We start from the raw sequence: 18,990 nt of genomic DNA, 5'->3' as shown, positions 1-18,990 counted from the left end.
TGAAATTTGAGAAAAATTCAGTAGAAATCAGCATGAAATCGATTTTGCAAGTTGTGTTTTTGTTCAAAAGAACCAAATTTTGTGTAACTTTATTTTAGGAAGTGAGAATGTGTGCTAAGAGCGCAAATTCCTACGTCGAGTATCGCAGCCAAGTGGTTTCGGCAAACAGTTCTGCAGGCTCTCGGAATCGACGGCAAACTGTCAGTGTGCGTCAGAGCCTAAGTAATTCATGTTGACTCGGGCTTAATGTTTTTGAAATTTTACTAATTGGATGAGCAAATGAATTTCAACGCAAATACTTTCGCGGCTTTCTGCCGCGCGGCCGAGGAAGGAACTTGTATTTGAAAAAGGTGCCAGATCAAGGGCGAAGGGAATCCTCCTCCGACTGGGATCATGAGTTTGTTATTTTGGCATTGTTTTTGTCAGAAATCTCCCGCGGCGAAATCACCAGCGTTTGTTTTTGGTGGAGCTATCTACCGAGGGATTGTAGTCTTTGGCGAATGAGTTGAAATGGATGTCTTAATTTTATTGGAGTTTTCTCGAAGTGATAAATTTTAAATTACTTACTTTTCGTTAACTTTAATGGAATACAACTTGAATGCGAGATGAAGACAACCCTCCATAACTCGACATACGACAATAAGCATCTCGCAGCCGATTTTATTTTGACGTCGATCAATAATTTTGCTCAAAAAATTATTAATTAATTAATACTATCCGTTACTCGATATTTTGTATTTCGATATGGAATTAGAGAACCATAGCAAAAGTGGGTTTTCATGGCTACCTCGATGGTCCCTTTGAATGGATCGGATTTGCACTGGTTCTATGTTCTATAACTTGACAACTCCGTAGATTCCTTCAATATCGAGTTACACAGATTTAATTAATGTAATATCTCGATATCCCTCAAACTCGATATGTAGTCCTTTTAATAAATAGCGATTTATAAAGAGTTGACTGTTTTTATTTGAGCGATGTTGCCAAGAACGAGAACATTTCTGCATTGAAACCTAACTAGTTGATTCGATTTCGATTTCGATAAATCCATTATTCAACTGCACTGAGTAATAATAACCTTATAGCTTCTAGTCAATCATTGCCCCCTAAGCGCAACGTCAATTTTCAGGGAAAAGCTCCCCCATAACAACGGACCACTCTCGGAGACGAATTTCCTCGGAATAATAATGACTGTTTTGCGGCTGCCCTCACAAAAGAATTTTCCACTTCTTTCTTCACCGAATTCAGTGACGATGAGTTATGAATTTTGAATCAAAACCACAGCCTCCTTTACCAATCTCCCGAAAAAAAAAACAGTGAATAAAAATGAAAATCTCGCTTGAGGTACTCACCACAATGACATTGGGAACCAAAGGAGAACTTTTCTGCACACTCACAAGGCTCACGTCCGCACAAGGCTTCCTGCGATGAGAGAAAGAAAAACGAGGAAAAAAATCATTAGTAATCGAATGACAAACTTTTCAGCGCCAACTGGGACGAAACGGAGAAGCGAAATCATTCCCAGCACTTCCCGCGCCATCTGTACGAGATGCGATGGATGGGTCGGTCATTAGTGGGAAGCTTTGACCGGCCATTTTCCCGCACCCTAGAGGCCAGTCAGTGTTTCAAAGAGGTTGCAAAAAACATCAGAGGACGGTACAGATGGGTGACATGCTTGTTGCAGTTTTACTGCACTGCAGTCCTTCGGAAAAACGCCAAAAGCAGAACACTTCAACCCTTGAAAATCCGATCGTTGCCCACCAAGCTAGTTGAGTGACGAATAAACGCAGATTTCGAAAGTGGCTGCCTCTGCCCGGCGTGTTGTGTAAATAGTTGGACTGCTGTTTTCGTTTTCTCGAAGGGAAAAGTTGCCCTCGGGCAACAAGAGGTAGAAGAGTGGACCAAAAAAATAGAAATAAAACAACCACGTTCGAACAGCGAGTATTTGCAGTTATCGCAGCAGGCCGATGGATTGGAAAAGCGTCGTCGTCGTAGTCGCCATTGGTTGCTGTAACGGCACGTCCCTGATGCAATGGGACGTGCACCGGAGGATTAATGCTTGTTGTTTGTTCGGATGGCTGGATGGTGCTGGAGTGGAACTTCACTGACGGAAAGTGACTGAATGACAACTGGAAAATTGATATTGTGAAGATGATTTGTTTTTCATGTTTAAAGGCCGGTTTGCTACTGGCAAGAAAAGGAATCGCCTATCTCGATGCGTGGAAAATTTCTCCCAAGAAATGGTCAAGAAAATCACATTTTTCTGATCGCAGTACGCAGTTGAGAAGAAATGTCATTTCAAATGGAGCTCTCTGTAGGAAATTTCTTGACCCATTCAGTCAAGGAATTTCTTTACTTTTCTTGAGCGGAACAGCATACTTAGCTTAAGACTGAGAGGTTAAATAAAATTTTCAACAAATTTCAAATAGCTTGTTGTCAGGTTTCGAAATTGCACAGTTTCCTGATAAAGATCTCATACATAATTCATCAAAAGAATTTCTGTCCATTACCCTGGAGGAATTCTGGAAAAAATCCTGTTGGCATCCATGGAGGGATTCCTGAAGGAATCCCTAGAGAAATTCTTGAAGGAATCCCTAGAGGAATGTATGAAGGAATGCCTAGAGGAATTCCTGAATAAATACCTAGAGTAGTTCCTGAAGGAATTCATAGAGGAATTCCTGAAAGAATTCCTAGGCGAATCTCTAAGGAAATTCCTGGAGGAATCGCTAGAAGAATTCGTGAAGGAATTCCTGGAGGAGTTTCTGAAGCAATACCTAGAAAAATTCCTGAAAGAATTCCTAGAGGAATTCCTGAAGGTATTCTTGGAGAAATCCCTAGAGAAATTTCTGAAGAAACCTACGGAAACTCTTGAAGAAATCCATAAAGTATTTCCTGAAGGAATCCCTAGAGAAGTTGATCGAGAAATCCTTAGAGGAATCCCTGGAGGAATCCTTAGAGACATTCCCGGAGAAATCCCTAGAGGTATTCCTGGGAAATCCCTAAAGGAATTCCTTGAATAATCTCTAGAAGAATTCAAGAAGGAATCCCTGGAGGAATTCCAGAAGGAATCCCTGGAGGTATTCCTGAAGAAATCCTTAGAGAAACTTCTGAAAGAACCTACAGGAACTCCTGAAGGGATCCATAGAGTATTTTCTGAAAAAATCTCTGGAGAAATTCCTCGATATATTCCTGGAGGAATTTCTGAAGGAATCCCTAGAAGAATTGTTGAAAGAATGCCTAGAGGAATTCCTGAACGAAGCCCTAGAGAAATTCCTGGAGGAATTCCTAGAAGAATTCTTGAAGAAATACCTAGAAAAAATTCTGAAGGAATCCCAAGAGAAATTCCTGAAGGAATGCCTAGAGAATTCCGGAAGGAATCCCTCCAGGAATTCCTGAAAGAATGCCTAGAGGAATTCCTGAAGGATCCTTAAAGAAATTCCTGAAGGAATCCCTGGAGGGATACCAAAAGGAATCCCATGTAGGAATTCCAGAAAGAATCCTTGGAGGAATGCCAGAAGGAATGCCTAGAGGGATTCCAGAAGGAATCCCTGGATAAATCCCTTAAGAAATTCCTGGAGGAATCCCTGAAGAAATCTTTAGAGTAATTCGAACGGAAATCCGAAGGAATCTCTTATCGAATTCCTGAAGGAATGCCTAGAGGTATTCCTGAAGGAATTCGTAAAGCAATTCCTAGAGTAATTCCTGAAATAATTCCTAGAGGAATTCCTAGAGGAATCCCTAGAGAATTCCGGAAGGAATCCCAAGAGGAATTTCTGAAGGATCTCTAAAGGAATTCCTTAAATAATCCCTAGAGGAATTCAAGAAGGAATCCCTGGAGGAATTCCAGAAGGAATCCCTGGAGGTATTCCTGAAGAAATCCTTAGAAAAACTTCTGAAAGAACCTACAGGAACTCCTGAAGGGATCCATAGAGTATTTCCTGAAAGAATCCCTGGAGAAATTCCTCGATATATTCCTGGAGGAATTTCTGAAGGAATCCCTAGAAGAACTGTTGCAAGAATGACAAGAGGAATTCCTGAACGAATCCCTAGAGAAATTCCTGGAGGAATCCCTAGAGGAATTCTTGAAGAAATCCCTAGAAAAATTTCTGAAGGAATCCCAAGAGAAATTCCTGAAGGAATTTCTAGAGAATTCCGGAAGAAATCCCTCTAGGAATTCCTGAAGGAATGCCTAGAGGAATTCCTGAAGGAATGCCTAGAGGAAATCCTGAAGGAATGCCTAGAGGAATTCCTGAAAGAATTCCTAGAGGAATCCTAAGAAAATTCTGAAAGGAATCCCTAGAGGAATTCCTGAAGGATCCCTAAAGGAATTCCTTGAATAATCCCTAGAGGAATTTAAGAAGGAATCCCTAAAGGAATTCCAGAAGGAATCCCTGGAGGTATTCCTGAAGAAATCCTTAGAGAAACTCCTGAAAGAACCTACAGGAATTCCTGAAGGGATCCATAGAGTATTTCCTGAAATAATCCGTGGAGAAATTCCTCGATATATTCCTGGAGGAATTTCTGAAGGAAATCCTAGAAGAATTATTGAAGGAATGCCTAGAGGAATCCCTGAACGAATCCCTAGAGAAATTCCTGGAGGAATCCCTATAGAAATTCTTGAAGAAATCCCTAGAAAAAAATCTGAAGGAATCCCAAGAGAAATTCCTGAAGGAATGCCTAGAAAATTCCGGAAGGATCCCTAGAGGAATTCCTGAAGAATCCCTGGAGGGATTCCAGAAGGAATTCCATGTAGGAATTCCAGAAAGAATCCTTGGAGGAATGCCAGAAGGAATGCCTAGAGGAATCCCTGGATAAATTCCTTAAGAAATTCCTGGAGGAATCCCTGAAGAAATCTTTAGAGTAATTCGAACGGAAATCCGAATGAATCTCTTATCGAATTCCTGAAAGAATGCCTAGAGGTATTCCTGAAGGAATTCCTAAAGCAATCCCTAGAGTAATTCCTGAAAGAATCCTTAGAGAAATCTTTAGAGAAATTTCTGAAAGAACTTACAGGAACTCCTGAAGGGATCCATAGAGTATTTCCTGAAATAATCCCTGGAGAAATTCCTCGATATATTCCTGGAGGAATTTCTGAAGGAATCCCTAGAAGAATTATTGAAGGAATGCCTAGAGGAATTCCTGAACGAATCCCTAGAGAAATTCCGGGAGGAATCCCTAGAGGAATTCTTGAAGATATCCCTAGAAAAATTTCTGAAGGAATCCCAAGAGAAATTCCTGAAGGAATGCCTAGAGAATTCCGGAACGAATCCCTCTAGAAATTCCTGAAAGAATGCCTAGAGGAATTCCTGAAGGATCCTTAGAGAAATTCCAGAAGGAATCCCTGGAGGGATACCAAAAGGAATCCCATGTAGGAATTCCAAAAAGAATCCTTGGAGGAATTTCTGAAGGAATCCCTAGAAGAATTCTTGAAGGAATGCCTAGAGGAATTCCTGAACGAATCCCTAGAGAAATTTCTGGAGGAATCCCTAGAGGAATTCTTAATGAAATACCTAGAAAAAATTCTGAAGGAATCCCAAGAGAAATTCCTGAAGGAATGCCTAGAGAATTCCGGAAGGAATCCCTCTAGGAATTTCTGAAAGAATGCCTAGAGGAATTCCTGAAAGAATTCCTAGAGAATTCCGAAAGGAATCCCTAGAGAAATTCCTGAAGGAACCCTAAAGGAATTCCTTGAATAATCCTTAGTGGAATTTAAGAAGGAATCCCTGGAGAAACTCTAGAAGGAATCCCTGGAGGTATTCCTGGAGAAATCCTTAGAGAAACTCCTGAAAGAACCTACAGGAATTCCTGAAGGGATCCATAGAGTATTTTCTGAAATAATCCGTGGAGAAATTCCTCGATATATTCCTGGAGGAATTTCTGAAGAAATCCCTAGAAGAATTCTTGAAGGAATGCCTAGAGGAATTCCTGAACGAATCCCTAGAGAAATTCCGGGAGGAATCCCTATAGGAATTCTTGAAGAAATACCTAGAAAAAATTCTGAAGGAATCCCAAGAGAAATTCCTGAAGGAATGCCTAGAGAATTCCGGAAGAAATCCCTCTAGGAATTCCTGAAAGAATGCCCAGAGAAATTCCTGAAGGATCCCTAGAGGAATTCCTGAAGGAATCCCTGGAGGGATTCCAGAAGGAATCCCATGTAGGAATTTCAGAAAGAATCCTTGGAGGAATGCCAGAAGGAATGCCTAGAGGGATTTCAGAAGGAATCCCTGGATAAATTCCTAAAGAAATTCCTGGAGGAATCCCTGAAGAAATCTTTAGAGTAATTCGAAAGAAAATCCGAAGGAATCTCTTATCGAATTCCTGAAAGAATGCCTAGAGGTATTCCTGAAGGAATTCCTAAAGCAATCCCTAGAGTAATTCCTGAAAGAATTCCTAGAGAAATCTTTAGAGAAACTTCTGAAAGAACCTACAGGAACTCCTGAAGGGATCCATAGAGTATTTCCTGAAATAATCCCTGGAGAAATTCCTCGATATATTCCTGGAGGAATTTCTGAAGGAATCCCTAGAAGAATTCTTGAAGGAATGCCTAGAGGAATTCCTGAACGAATCCCTAGAGAAATTCCGGGAGGAATCCCTAGAGGAATTCTTGAAGATATCCCTAGAAAAATTTCTGAAGGAATCCCAAGAGAAATTCCTGAAGGAATGCCTAGAGAATTCCGGAAGGAATCCCTCTAGAAATTCCTGAAAGAATGCCTAGAGGAATTCCTGAAGGATCCTTAGAGAAATTCCAGAAGGAATCCCTGGAGGGATACCAAAAGGAATCCCATGTAGGAATTCCAAAAAGAATCCTTGGAGCAATTTCTGAAGGAATCCCTAGAAGAATTCTTGAAGGAATGCCTAGAGGAATTCCTAAACGAATCCCTAGAGAAATTCCTGGAGGAATCCCTAGAGGAATTCTTAATGAAATACCTAGAAAAAATTCTGAAGGAATCCCAAGAGAAATTCCTGAAGGAATGCCTAGAGAATTCCGGAAGGAATCCCTCTAGGAATTTCTGAAAGAATGCCTAGAGGAATTCCTGAAAGAATTCCTAGAGGAATCCCTAGAGAATTCCGAAAGGAATCCCTAGAGAAATTCCTGAAGGAACCCTAAAGGAATTCCTTGAATAATCCTTAGTGGAATTTAAGAAGGAATCCCTGGAGAAACTCTAGAAGGAATCCCTGGAGGTATTCCTGGAGAAATCCTTAGAGAAACTCCTGAAAGAACCTACAGGAATTCCTGAAGGGATCCATAGAGTATTTCCTGAAATAATGCGTGGAGAAATTCCTCGATATATTCCTGGAGGAATTTCTGAAGAAATCCCTAGAAGAATTCTTGAAGGAATGCCTAGAGGAATTCCTGAACGAATCCCTAGAGAAATTCCGGGAGGAATCCCTATAGGAATTCTTGAAGAAATACCTAGAAAAAATTCTGAAGGAATCCCAAGAGAAATTCCTGAAGGAATGCCTAGAGAATTCCGGAAGAAATCCCTCTAGGAATTCCTGAAAGAATGCCCAGAGAAATTCCTGAAGGATCCCTAGAGGAATTCCTGAAGGAATCCCTGGAGGGATTCCAGAAGGAATCCCATGTAAGAATTCCAGAAAGAATCCTTGGAGGAATGCCAGAAGGAATGCCTAGAGGGATTCCAGAAGGAATCCCTGGATAAATTCCTTAAGAAATTCCTGGAGGAATCCCTGAAGAAATCTTTAGAGTAATTCGAACGGAAATCCGAAGGAATCTCTTATCGAATTCCTGAAAGAATGCCTAGAGGTATTCCTGAAGGAATTCCTAAAGCAATCCCTAGAGTAATTCCTGAAAGAATTCCTAGATGAATTCCTAGAGGAATCCCTAGAGAATTCCGGAAGGAATCCCAAGAGGAATTTCTGAAGGATCATTAAAGGAATTCCTTAAATAATCCCTAGAGGAATTCAAGAAGGAATCCCTGGAGGAATTCAAGAAGGAATCCCTGGAGGTATTCCAGAAGGAATCCCTGGAGGTATTCCTGAAGAAATCCTTAGAGAAACTCCTGAAAGAACCTACAGGAATTCCTGAAGGGATCCATAGAGTATTTTCTGAAATAATCCGTGGAGAAATTCCTCGAGATATTCCTGGAGGAATTCCTGAAAGAATCCCTAGAAGAATTCTTGAAGGAATGCCTAGAGAAATTCCTGAACGAATCCCTAGAGAAATTCCTGGAGGAATCCCTAGAGGAATTCTTAAAGAAATCCCTAGAAAAATTTCTGAAGGAATCCCAAGAGAAATTCTTGAAGGAATTTCTAGAAAATTCCAGAAGGAACCCCTTGAGGAATTCCTGAAGGAATCTCTTGAGGAATTCCTGAAGGAATCCCTTTATGAATTCAAACAGGAATCCCTGGAGGAATTCCAGAAGCAATCCCTAGAGGGATTCCTGAAGAAATCCCTGGATGAATTCCTGAAGGCATCCCTGGAGGAATCACCTGTAGATCCTCTGATTGCAGTGTGGATCCTAAGATTCCAGCCTGGATTCTGGTATTTCAGTGATGATCCATTGATAATAGGGTAAATAAGTGGATTTTCAGTGTGGATTTCAGTGTGGATCCTGGGATTCTTATGTATACCGTGGATTGTAGCGTGGATCGTAGGTTTTCAGAATAGCTGTGTGTAATTGTGATCGTAGGATTTCAGTGTAATTGTGTGGATCCTGGTATTCCAGTGTGGATTCTGAGATTCTTGTGTGAATCCTCGAGTTCCAGTGCAAAACCTTGTATTCCATTGTAGATCCTGGGATCTCAATATAGACCCTGGGATTCTAGTGTAAATGATGAGTTTTCTGTGTTGGTCCTGAGATTCTACTACGGATATTCATGTGTGGATCCTAGTATTTGAGTATGGATCCTGGGATTCCAGTGAAGATCCTTAGTTTTCAGTGATCATCGGATTTCAGTCTGAGTCCTAGGATTCCAATATGGATCCTTGTATTTCAGTGTGGCTTCTGGGATTCCAGTGTGTTTTAGTGTAAATCCTGGAATTATAGTGTGGATCTTGGGAACTTAATATTGATCCTGGGATATCAGTGTGCATGTTGGAGTTCCAGTTGCCTGTGTGGTTTCTAGTATTTCAGTGCGGATCCTAGGATTCCACTGTGGATCCAAGAATTTCAATTTGAATCCTCGGAGATAAATGTGGATTCTGGAATTCCAGTGTGGATTATGGGTTTCCAGTGTGGATTCTAGAGTAGCATCCTTAATCTTGGTGTAACAGTATGAATCATGGTATTCCAGTGTGGACTGCAAGATTGTAGCGTAGATCATGAGATTGTTTGGTGGATCCTGGCATTCCGCACTTGATCCTTAAATTATAGTAGGGATCCTAGGTTTCCAACAAAATATGGATACTGTGATTCCAGTGTGGAACCTGAACATCCTAGATCCGGGGATTCCAGTTTGGATTTTGCAATTTCAGTGTGGATCCTGGGATTGTAACATGGGTCCTTGGTTTCCAAGGTGAGTCCTGGGATTCCAGTGGGGATCCTAGAATTTCAGGTGTGGATCCTAGGATTCCAGTGTGGATATTAGGATACCAGTGGAAATTTTTAGTTTCCAGTGTGGATCTTCGGATTCTAGTATAGATCCTTAGATTCCAGTATGGGATTGTGGGCTTCCAGTATTAGTGCTGGGATCGCAGTGTGGGTACTGGGACTCCAGTTTGGATCATGGAAATCCATTGTGAATCCTGGCACTCCAGTGTGGATCCTGGATCTCAAATGTAGATCCAGGGATTCCAGTGTGGATTCAGGGCTTTCAGTATGAGTTCTGGGATTCTAGTATTGACGTTCGTTTATATGTGTGAATGTAGAGTTTCCAGTGTGACTATTGTGATTCCACTGTGGATCCTGAAATTATCGTATTAAATATTCCTGGTATTCCACTATGGATTTTCGGATTTCTGTGTGGATCCTAGTTTTCATTGTGAATTCTGGTATTGCAGTGCGGATCGTAGGATTCCAGTTTGGATACTGGGATTCTAGTGTAGATCGTTAGATCCAATGTGGATCCTGGGATTTCTGGGGGTCTGGGTCCTAGGGTTTCATTGTGAATTCTGGGATTTTAGTTATGACTAAGTTTGGTAAGCTAGATCTTAGTTATTTATGGACCGATTTGAATGAAACTTTCACAGAACATCAGATATAACTTGAATTACAACATATATTTTTGAATAATTTTTCCAATCATGAGTTTATAGGTAAAAACGGTTTGACTAAAGTGTCATTTTCGACGAAAAATTCAAAACTTTTTATCTCAAAATCTGATAGCCCTACACAAAAACTGTCTTCAGCAAACTTATTCATCTCGTCAAAATCTACAACTTTGCTGTAGATACCATGGAGCTATTCCTTCAATATTTTTAGTTATGTCAATTATAAAAAATCGTCAAAAAATTCACTTTAGTCAAACCGTTACTGCTTTTAACTTGTGATTAGAAAAATCACTCAAAAATATATGTTAAAATTCAAGTTATGTCTGATATTCTGTGAAAATTTTCATTCAAATCGGTCCATAAATAACCGAGATATAGTTTATCAAAGTTGGTCATTTTGTATGGAAAATCGAAAAAGTTGCAAAAGTTTTGTCCAATACTGTATGTGTCCCACTTATAATGATCACGAATTTAAGCCAATCAGTAGTCCCGATTCGGCCTGAAACTCAATCCAAGAGTGCATTCCATCAATGCTAACCGAACCGGAATCACACAGCCAACTGCGGTGATTTACAGCGCGCAAAATAACTTCCGCTTGGTGGCCAACTTTAATCACATTATTTCATACATGATGGGCGGCCGAAACGAAATACATATATTTTCATAGCTCATTTTTATCAAGGTTGATTATATCTGCCGCCGGAGTGCATACTGATTTCCTGTTTCCGAATTGATTGTTGGGTATTTTTTCCCTTTCGAGTGTGGTTCCGAAATTTCCAACTGAGTGAATTAAAATTACAATCATCGATGATAAAGTTGACTTTCGGAATTTTGCATTATTACCAGCAGATTAAGGGGTAGTTTGAGAAGCAGTTTTAATGCTTTATGCAGAAATAATCAGCAGGAATAAAAACATTTAATTAGAAACTTCTTTTGCTTCCTACAGGGCCGCATCCAGAAGTCTCACCCTTCCTTTCGCTGTCGAGTGTGATAATGATACCGCAACTGAAGGAAAAATGTGATTATCAGCACTTAATATTGTCATTTTTCGCATACAACCAGTCAGCGGCGAGGAAACACATTGATAAGCTTCCCTCCTTTGAAGACGCTCGGAAAAACTTTTCCCCTAATGAATCCAAGGAAGGAAGAAAGGGCGAAAGGAAATTTTCACTTTCAAACCAGCGGAGCGCAACGGGTTTTATGTGGCGCAAAATAATGAGTTTATAGCCTGCTCGGATGCGAACGCGGAAATTTACACTGAAAGCTAGCGGAATTTGTAATATGATAGCGGAAATGTTGCTCATTTAGAGCGTTCTCTGGTTTGGATCAGAGCAATCTAAGCAATCATACGCTGTCGTAGAATGGTTTTTAAACCATCGTTTTTGGGGTACTAAAAGCAACCAAAAAATTGATGCATTTTATAGCCTCCTGCCTGAAAAAAGATTCAAACAATCATACGGCTTGAACGAAGCAGACGGCAATTCAATCTTGATACGACAAATTACAAAAATGCGAAATGCGCCCTTTACCCTCCCTGTCATGGCACATTATCGCGCAAGGTGTTTCGCTTTCGCCATCGCAGTAAGCCATGGAAAAGAGGAAAAACACAAAATTTTGGCTCTCCGCCCACAATTCACCCCACTTTTGCATTTCCCCCGGAGCAACTTTGTGGGGAATCCTTTGCGTTACGGGAAGGAGCAAAATTTCATGAATAAATAAATATGATTAAAGACATTTAGCTTCGCTTCTTTCGGTTGGCTGCCGGTGGAGCAGTTTGGAATTCGAAGCAGCCACTCTTACTGCGAATCGTGTTCTACTTACCGCCGATGATGGTTGCTCCTGTTACGACTCCGGCAGCGATAGCAGAATAAAAATTCAAATTCAAATTATGTCATCCACGAGGATAATCTCTTAATTAAACGTGTTTTGCCTGGTTGTGTACTCTCGGGTTCAACCCCAGTCAGTGTGGTATCAGGGAAGTTTGAAATGATTTTCATATCTTCACCATCCCCGTTCCGTCGCATTCTCCGTTCAAAGGACATTTTTATTTGCTTCTGAGGAATTTGCTGCTCTCTTTTTATCGATGTTTGCTGAGAATATGCGGTGGAAATGGGTTGCGCTCAGTAAGTGTACAAGGAGTTGATTAGGAAGTTCGTCGGAAATTTTGCTACAAGAGCCTGCTTTGATGGCACATCCATTAAAAAATGTGTCATCACCATCATTTGTAGAACACTGATTGATGCATGACCTACTACTCAGATTCAATTTGATATTGGATATGAAAATTAAATTTCCTATTAGGATCCGATTGCTTTGTTTTTTTTTCTAGCTCATATCATGCATCGCAATCAGAGCAGAGCAGTCATTGATTCAAGAATAGAATAAGTTTGTCTGCAAGAATGATTAGGTCTGGTATTTCTCTTTAGAAAGTTGTCTTTGGAAGTATCAAGATATTTTAATGGAAACCATTCCTTGAGTTATTAGGAGTTCATTTTGTTTTTTTTATTATCTGCTAGAATCGTTTTAGAACTTCTACTAAAAAATTATTTGGGTCATAAAACTACAGTAATTTCGAGTGAAATTATTATTTTTTCACGGTTTTCCTGATCTGTTTTCTATTATGTTGACGATGCCAAAAATCTGAATGCAGTAAAACAAAAACGACGTTGAACCTCAATGGCTCATATACAGATATTTTCTAACAAATGTGTTTCCAGTGCTAAATCGGGGGATCCCATTTTGGGGTGAAATTGATCACATTGCACAAGCCCTTCAAAGTTTATATGGCAATAACTAAGGGAAAAGCAAGCAAATCCATCAATCGATCATAGTGTTTGCCCATGTGCTGTTGAGGATTGGAGCTACGTTGACATTGTGAGGTACATTTATCAGCTACAGCTTTGTCGAAGACCGTTTTCAAATCAGATACCTCAGTAATTAGTTATTGATTTTTATATGAGTTGTAAAACTTTGGCTATAATAATTGGGAAGATTTGCAAGCATCACTGGATATATGCAGTAAAACATAGTAGCCATGATTTATGTATGCTATCTTTCGCACTAGATGCAGCAATGTTGCCTGTTCAGAAGATAAATGACCACTGTAGAAGAATTTGCGATTGGATGTAAATCATTTACTAATTACTGAGACGTCCGATTTGAAAACGGTCTTCGGCAAAGTTGTAGCTGATGAATGTATCTAACATTATCAACGTAGTTCTAATCTCCAAGAGACATGGGCAAACACAATGACGGATTGAATGATCTGCTTGTTTTTCCCATAGTAATTCCCATATAAACTTTGAAGGGCTTGTGCAGTCTAAATTTTCATACGAATGAGCACAAATTTTGGGACGACACTCAGAGTTTGATCTTGAATCGAATGAGCAGAAACGATTTTTTGAACCACTCAAGTATATACATTAAAAGAAATGTGATAGTAACACTATCCTTGTGCTAACTAAATTCTCAGTGGTAAAAGCTACATTTGGAACATGTTTGTGTCATTTTTTTCTACACCTTTCAAACATACCATAAACAACGCATTGGTATGCATAAAGGTAGTATTCACTGCAAAGCTACTGGTAGTTAGATTCAGTGGCATTACGATAATTATGATGTTTCCTACGAATCCTCAGATGTGGGACGGAATTCAGTTATTTATGAAGTAATTCTGAATTTTACGTGAGAATTCTGATACCCCAGATTCTCTTATATCTTTTGGAATTCCGGAATCCCCGTTGAAATTCTGGGATTCTGATAGGAATACTGGATTTGTTATAATAATTGTGGGATTATGGAAGCCATTGTGAGATTCTCACGGAAATATTAGAAATCTGGTTGTTAATCTTTATAAATTATTTAAGTTTCTTTGAAACGATTTTATTTGGTAATAACCTATTAAATTTTTGTGGGATTTCTGCTTATTCTGGTCAGTGGTCCGAATGAAATTATTGTAAAAACTTTTGAGATTCCCTTTATTTTGAATGTCGGTAAACATCTACTGGATTCTGATGGTAATTTGTGTGATATCGATGAGGATCCTTCCAATTTCCCATTTATTTTTAACGATTACTACTAGAGTCACTAAAATTATCATAAAAATCTTAACATTCATTCAACGAATCGAATGAAATACATGAGTTTAATAAGAAACTCATCAATCGTACTCGAGTTTTTACCGGAATTGCTAGAGTTTCCTTTTAGAGCTCCAAAATAACCTATCTCAATCACACCACTATTGTGAAAAAATATATTTATTTCCAGGGATACTACCAAGAGACCTACCGAAATAAAGAGAATACCACGTAAGTACTTAGAATTCTTAATCCATCATTATAATTCAACATGCTGTTAATATCGTAGAGAAACCTCAAAATTCCACCGCTGTTTCACACTCAGTACTAAAATCTAAAAAATGCTTACAACTTTATAATTGTATGATTGTTGTAATTTCAAGATCTTTCCAAAGAATGCAGAGTTCTAATTTAAAATTCTAAAAGTCACTGGAGTTGGCGATGACCGAAAACCATTCAGAAAAATCGTTGATGTCAAGCCTTCATAGAATTATTCACATACAGGGAATGCCAGATATATCGCAAATATACACAACAAATCGTGTATATTACATAACCTACATGAATTTGTGCGAATTCTTGCGTAATTGCTTAGAGTCCATGCTCGGTTGATTTGTAGAGTAAACGCCCATGTAGTACGTACTACACGTTCTAAAGGTTTTTTTTTATCCATTTCGAAAGTGTTGTAACGTCTGTGGATTTCGTTTTGAATAGATGCTACATATAGTGAAGTTGAGCGCTTTTTATTCATACCACCCAATTTTTATGGAAATATTGAACACCGAAATTTCAAGAATACCGCAATAAACGCCTAAATATAGGCAATTTCCAAAAGAATTTCCGTGAAATTAGTTGTAAATGAAAGCTATAGGGTACCGGTGCCATTAGTGGACTACCTAAGCTATAAAAAATCATAACAAAATAACGAAAAGCCTTAACAGAGATCTTTTGGCGTTAACAGAAAGATTTCAACCTCTACTATATGGGAAAAATATAAAAAGAGTGATAAAACTAATTTTTTGACATAAAATCGCTTGAGCCACTATTGGTACGCGTGTTCCAGTAGTTGCGCTAGTGCTCCAGTAGTAGACGTTCGGGAGTGATACTAGGAATTTTAAACAAAATGGTAAATTTTTTCATATGTTTAACATTTTTCCCTCGGAACAGCAATTAATATCTTTCGAATGAAGCATAAAGATCATCTCTAGGGCTTTTCTTCATTTTTATCAGGGTTGTTAACGTTAATCAACGATAAACGCCGCTAACGTTGATTTTGCTCTGGATCAACGTCAACGCCGTTGCGTTGATTTTTATGGTTGTTAGCGTCAACGTTAACGAGTTTGCGTTGAATCAACGTCAACGATCAGCGCTAACCAAAGCGTTGATTTTAATTTTCGTACAGGTTTCTAGAAAATGTTTCGAAACATCAATAAACAACGCGTTTCTATGCTGATATCCTGTATCCATGGAATATTGATTAAAAATCTAAGTTCACTGTGCAGAGCAATTATTTGGCTCCCAACAGTCAGCATTTTCAAACGTCACAAACTTTGCTTGGAAGAACTTTCATAAGTTGCAAAGATTTACCAAGCAATATATTGTATCCTCTCAGTGTTCCAGCCCTCACAGCAATAGGCCGAAATCGTTGCCAGAGAGCGACTTCCTTTGCCGCCATGAAGCACTCGGCATCCTTTTATCTTCCCAGCAAACAATCAAATGTTTCTGAGTATACGCCCCCAGGATGATCCCGATCTCTCATTTTCAAATACAAGTTATACATACTGCCCTAACTTAACATGGCAGATAACAATTTTAATTTAAATCAAATCTGGCAATGGTCATGGAATAGATTTTCTTACTTCCAGGACTGTGGAGCTCTAATCTAAACATAATTTTCTCACAGAAGCTGACTAAGTGCTTCCTCTCTCAGTTAAGGTTTCATAAAAACTGCAATAACATCACGCATATTTTTCTTCCTTGGACACGTCATGTTTCAGAGTCTAAGTTAAAACCGTTGCAAACTGCCCACACATTTCGTACTTATATTGTTCTCATGGTGGTAATAAATTGTTCAGCCGTTATCATTACGTAAACTGAATCATTTTCTACTTTTCTACATTTACTTATTTTTAAATAAATCACATGAGAAAAAAGTTTTTTTTTAGATATTAAAATCTTCGTTAACGTTAAAAATAACGAAGTCGTTGACGTTAAATCAACGCTGTACGTTAACGTTATCGTTAAATCGATTTTCCTACGAATCAACGCAAGCTTCGTTAACCGTTACTGGTTAACGTTATCGAATTAGCGAAACGGCGTTAATCGTTGATTAACGTTAACAACCCTGATTTTTATACATCCATTTTAAAAACTGCTTCCATCCGTTGATCCACTACTGGAACACGAGGGCAACTACTGGTGCAAGGGAGAAAATTTTTTGCATAAACTTAATTATTTATATGACTTTTTGATAAAATATAAAGCTGAAATTCGGCAAATCGACTAAACTAGAGACGATCTATCCACAAAAAATAGCACATGTCGTTTTTATCTAAAAATGTTCGTTTTATTCCATAGTCCAATCTACTGGTAGGGGAAGACGGGGTAAGAGCGCCCGCCGGGGTAAGACGGACCACCTTCAGTTTGGCATGAAAATGTTAATTTTCTTATAAGTTCACCAAGCACTTTCCATAAACACAAGGTTTTTGACATTCCGGAGCATTTAGTGTGATATTTACATCAACTTTTCCATAACAAATGTCAAAAACAAAGTTTCTGCTCGTCGAAATTGAATTTGAACTAAATTTAACAGATGCTTACTTAAGGATTTTCGGAAGGGATTTTTTTTGGAAAAACGTAACAAATTACCCGTCCATGCTTTAACAGAAATGTGAAATATGCTTCAGTGAAGTGGAATATGAATTGTAAATATTAAGCTTTGAAATAAGGCCATAGTTGTGAAAACTGCGCAAGCGGGGTAAAACCGACCACTGTTGATGGGGTAAGACCGCCACCCCTAATTCATTTCAAATATCTGTGTACCCCATTTTAAAAGTTGTAACTACGCTGTACACTTCATGTGAAATGAAATCAATTTTGTAAAAAAATCAAGCCAAATCCGCATAGTTTTTATAAAATGTGGGTGTTTTAAGGTAATAATAGGTATATATTTAAGTTTTTTGAAATAATTAACCCTAAAAATGATTCAATATTCACGTTAATCAATATAGAATTCATAAAACACTATACTTTTTAGAATCACAGGGAACTGATATATTTTTTCGCAAAATTGTGTACGAAAATCGTGGTGGTCGCTCTTACCCCGTGGGTGGGCGGTTTTACCCCGTCGCTGAAAAAAATCGTGATAAGACATCACTTTTTAAAAGCTTCAAAAAATAAATATTTTTTTAGAAATACAACACCTGTGATATTTTTTGATCATGCCTAAGACTTCAAAAAACTACATGCTGCGTCGAAAAAGGATTTATTGATTCTTGATTTTGACATATGAATTAAATTGCTTAGGCGGGCGGTCTTACCCCGTCTTCCCCTACATTACAACCATTGGTACCGGCACCCTACTAATTGTGTTTGATTTTTGCTTAAAGTGGTCCACATCAATCCAAAATGGCCACCGGGAATCGACTCCAAGCAGAAAAAGTTCATTTTCTGTTTTCTATTATAACAGGAAATCAAAACGACATTTTATTTCAAAACAAACGTGGTTTGCATTGTTTTCAACTGTGCTTCAAATATATTTGAGGTATTAAATTTTTGGACACAGTATGTTCTTTTTATTCCGATTTTTTCATCTCTGACAAATTTTCGTCTATGCATTTAACATGGCAATGGATTGCAATAATATTCAGAAAGTAACTGTAAGAAGCAATGAATAATAGTCGTAAGATGTCGAGAAAAATCAGAAATGGTCAAAAATGATTTTGCACATGTTTTTGATAAGGTAGAATAAGGTAGATAAGGTAGAATTGTTTTCCATAGAAAAATTGATCATTTTGACTTAAGAATAACTTTTGAAAATGGCCTATATTTTTTGCAAGCAAATTATTTGAAAAATTCTAACTCCGAAACTGTTGATTTTAGGGAAAAATGTTCTATGAAGAAGTTGTAGTGAACTGTTGGGACTATAAGAAAAAAAATATACACTGAAAAAAATAGTTCATTTATTTTCATAAAAAATAGTTCTTTTATTTTCATAAAAAAATGAAAAATAAAGCTTAAATTTTAAATTACGCAAAACCTCATTTTTAGTATTTTTTTAATTTTCACCATCGAATTTTGATAGTAATCAGATGTTTGGAACAAAGTTTCATAATGGAGAAATTTTTGATAAAATGATTTTCTAAGGACAACTTTTGGTCGATTTTTAAAATTTCATTTTTGAAAAAATTAAAACGTTCTGATGATACAAAAAGACTCTTGAAATTATTCTAAACCATAATAATTATATGGATAATTTCTCTCGAAGTAACAATTTTCGAATTATATCGAGTTTAATGCAAAAAATATTGTTGACATATTTAAATAGGCTATTTTCATTAGTTATTCGCGATTCTCCTTCAAGGAATATAAGTTAATGGAAATATATATTGGATTTACTCTTGAAAACATGTTATTAATGATGGAGAATCGCGAATAACTAATGAAAATAGCCTATTTTAATATGTAAACAATATTTTTTGCATTAAACTCGATATAATTGGAAAATGGCTACTTCTAAAGAAA

The 18,990-nt window shown here is 38.1% G+C and overlaps 1 protein-coding gene across 1 annotated transcript in view; it reads right to left on the bottom strand.

Moving 5' to 3' along the window:
• LOC110675282 overlaps window positions 1–18,990 on the bottom strand; it is a 685,744-nt gene that overhangs the window by 338,048 nt on the left and 328,706 nt on the right. The window contains exon 2 of the mRNA XM_021839766.1: window positions 1,353–1,422. Coding sequence (XP_021695458.1) covers window positions 1,353–1,422 — 70 coding nt within the window. The remainder of the gene's footprint in view (window positions 1–1,352; window positions 1,423–18,990) is intronic.

Source organism: Aedes aegypti, chromosome 2 (genome assembly GCF_002204515.2).
Source record: "Aedes aegypti strain LVP_AGWG chromosome 2, AaegL5.0 Primary Assembly, whole genome shotgun sequence".
Lineage (NCBI taxonomy): Eukaryota > Metazoa > Arthropoda > Insecta > Diptera > Culicidae > Aedes > Aedes aegypti.
This window is presented reverse-complemented; position numbering and strand designations above follow the sequence as displayed.